Source organism: Myotis myotis, unplaced genomic scaffold (assembly GCF_014108235.1).
Source record: "Myotis myotis isolate mMyoMyo1 unplaced genomic scaffold, mMyoMyo1.p scaffold_m19_p_2, whole genome shotgun sequence".
Classification (NCBI taxonomy): domain Eukaryota; kingdom Metazoa; phylum Chordata; class Mammalia; order Chiroptera; family Vespertilionidae; genus Myotis; species Myotis myotis.
The window spans coordinates 97,659,247-97,662,205 of NW_023416324.1; the positions used below are offsets into that span (position 1 = coordinate 97,659,247).

Consider the following 2,959-nt stretch of genomic DNA (forward strand, 5'->3'; position numbering starts at 1 on the left):
CTATATCTGGACTAACAGCCAGCCATATGCACTATACTGCCAAAGTGGTCATTAAGAAATTGAACCACTTTCTTACTCCTTACACCAAACAGCTGTTGCCCTTAAAACCCTTCCTCAGTTTCTGCCTTCACAGTTCACCCCGATTAGGTTCTGATTGATCAGTTTCTATGCCAGTCAGTGTCAAAAGCTTCACCTCCTAGGCAGACATTGGCTCCTGGCACTTTACCCAGATTAGGTTCTGATTGGTTGGTTTCTATGCCAGTCAGCATCTCCAGGTCTATCTCTGGGCTTGAGCAAAGAGGCGGGGCTGATTAGCAGCCCCCGTGGAGGCTCAGAGAGAAACAGAGGCGCGGCTGCTGGGGAAGCCCAAAGATAAAGAGAGAGGCAACAGCTGATCAACAGCAGCCACAGAGGCTGTGGATCAGACCCTGCCTCTCTCTCTGCAGGCCTCTCTCCAGGCCTAATCTGAAGCCCCCTGGACAGTTAGTGCTGGGCAGTCAGTGCAGGCAACCCTGCACTGACTTATGGTGTTTGGTTGAGCCTTCGGTCTTTAAGGACCCTGGCTCTTTATATAGAGAGATACTAGAGGCCCGGTGCATGGAATTTGTGCATGGTGGGGGATCCCTCAACCCAGCCTGCACCCTCTTGAAATCCAGGACCCCTCAGGGGATGTCTGACTGCCAGTTTAGGCCCATGGGATGGGGCCTAAACTGGCAGTCAGATATCCCTCACACAATCCGGGACCCCTGGCTCCTAACCACTTGCCTGCCTGTCTGATCACCTCTAACTGCTCACCTTCCTGCCTGATCACCCCTAACTGCCTCTGCCTCAGCCCCCACCACTGCAGCTTCACCTGGAAAGATGTCCAAAATGAGGTCTAGGTCGTTCAGCTGTCTGGTTTAATTAGCATATTATGCTTTTATTATCATAGATAGATTGGATAGAAATTGCTGATTCTTGTTTGCTATTGAATGAACAGATGTCCAGGTACATAAACACAGCTTTAATGGACAGTTCTTTCCTAAGGATCAGAGATAGCCCACATTTATTTTTGTTTGTTTGTTTTTAATTTTTCTTTATTGTTGAATGTATTACAGATGTCCCATTTGTTGGTTTGTTTTTTTCCCACTGACCCACATCTTCCATTCCCAGGTCTTCACCCATCTATTATCTGTGTCCATACATGCTTATAAGTTCCCTGGTTAATTAATCCCCACCCACCACCCACCCTTCCCTCTGAAATTCATCAGTCTGTGCCATGCTTCCATGTCTCTGGATCTATTTTATTAATCAGTTTGTTTTGTTCATTAGATTCCACATATGAGTAAGATCATGTGATACTTATCTTTCTCTGACTGGCTTATTTTACTTAGCATAATACTCTTCAGGTCCATCCATGCTGTTGCAATGGTAAGAGTTCTTTCTTTTTTACAGCTGCATAGTATTCCATTGGGTAAATGTACTACAGTTTTTTGTGTTTTTTTTTAATCTCAGATGTTTTAATAGAGAGATCTTATTCACTGTTTACAGGATTCTCTGATGAAAGTAGACTAGTCACTAGCCAGATGACCCAAATGACACCAAAAACCCAGGGCAGCTCAGAGGCCACTAAAAGTTGACAGTCTTGGCTGGCTTCACCTCATCCATTTCAGAAGACAGCCAGCGGTAAGTGCGATGACGCCGCAGCACCTCGATGGCCTTCAGTTCCAGGGGTGTGGCCTGAATACCAAGGTCTTCCAAGCCAGGCAAGTGAGGCAATGTCATGCCGGTGATGTGGACCCGCTCCACTTTATCCCTCGTTGTCCAGGGCTCAAATGGACTGATTTCAAAGAGTCGTGCTATCCATTGATAGGCAAACGTGGCAAAGGGTATGGTAGGAAGGGTCTGTGACTCATAGCAAAGACATACTGCACCAGGTCAAAAAGGAGGTATTGATTGGGCCCAACAAAGGCAAAAGTTTTCCCTCTGGCATCTGGCTCCTTAACTGCATTCACAATTCCTTTGGATACATCTACAACATATACTGGTTGTTTCACTGTCTTCTTGCCTAAGGACACAAGAGGTATACCACCAAAACAGCGCATATTTGCAAAATAATTGAGGTATCTATCCTCTCATCCAAAGATGTCTGAAGGCTTTATGATAATGGCTTCTGGAAATGCATCTCTCACTTCTTTCTCTCCAACAGCCTTATTTCTCAGATATCTAGAAGTACTTTTAATATCAGCATTCATATGTGAAATGTGAATAAGTTTTTCAGCTCCAGCTTCCTTGGACACCTGAGCAATTGCTTGGGGAATTTTCACAAAAACATCCTCAAAATCAAAGTTTTTGGTTTCCCAGTCTCGCCCAACAAGATTGATGACCACATTGCTGTGCTCGACTGCTCTTCGGATAGAATCTTTGTTTCTCGCATTCCATTCCAGAAAGATAATCTGGCCCAGGTCACCCATAGGACGAAGGTTCATGTAGTCATATATATCACGCCGATAGTGTATGATTACCTGTGACCCCATATGCCCAAGATGGTTGACAACATATCGGCCCAGGAATCCTGTTGCTCCAAACACAGTGGCCACCACCCCACTGACTGAGAAACGCCCACTTCTCCCATGAGATATGAGTGCATGGTGAAGCTGGCGCTGGCGTGGGCGATGAAGCACGGCTGTGGCTAATGCAGTAATAGAAGAACGTGACATTGGCAGGACCCGGACAACCCGGGGGTGAGCGGCGGCCTCCATCTTCTCCCACAATCAGTTTTTTTATCCATTGATCTGCTGATGGGCACTTGGAATTGTTTCCAAATCTTAGCTATTATAAATTACCTTGCTATGAACATAGGGATCCATATATTCTTTCTGATTGGTGTTTTTGTTTCCTAGGATATATTCCTAGAAGTGAGATCACTAGGTAAAATGGCAGTTCCATTTTTAATTTTTTGAGGAAACTCCATATTCTT

The 2,959-nt window shown here is 45.3% G+C and overlaps 1 protein-coding gene across 1 annotated transcript; it reads right to left on the minus strand.

Annotated features, from left to right (window-relative positions):
* Positions 1-1,491: 1,491 nt before the first annotated feature.
* LOC118677633 (NADH dehydrogenase [ubiquinone] 1 alpha subcomplex subunit 9, mitochondrial-like) lies at positions 1,492-2,749 on the minus strand. The gene is given in 2 exon segments (XM_036352846.1): positions 1,492-1,859; positions 1,862-2,749. Coding segments are annotated over 2 exon segments (1,131 nt in total). The 5' UTR covers positions 2,742-2,749; the 3' UTR covers positions 1,492-1,608.
* Positions 2,750-2,959: the final 210 nt, after the last annotated feature.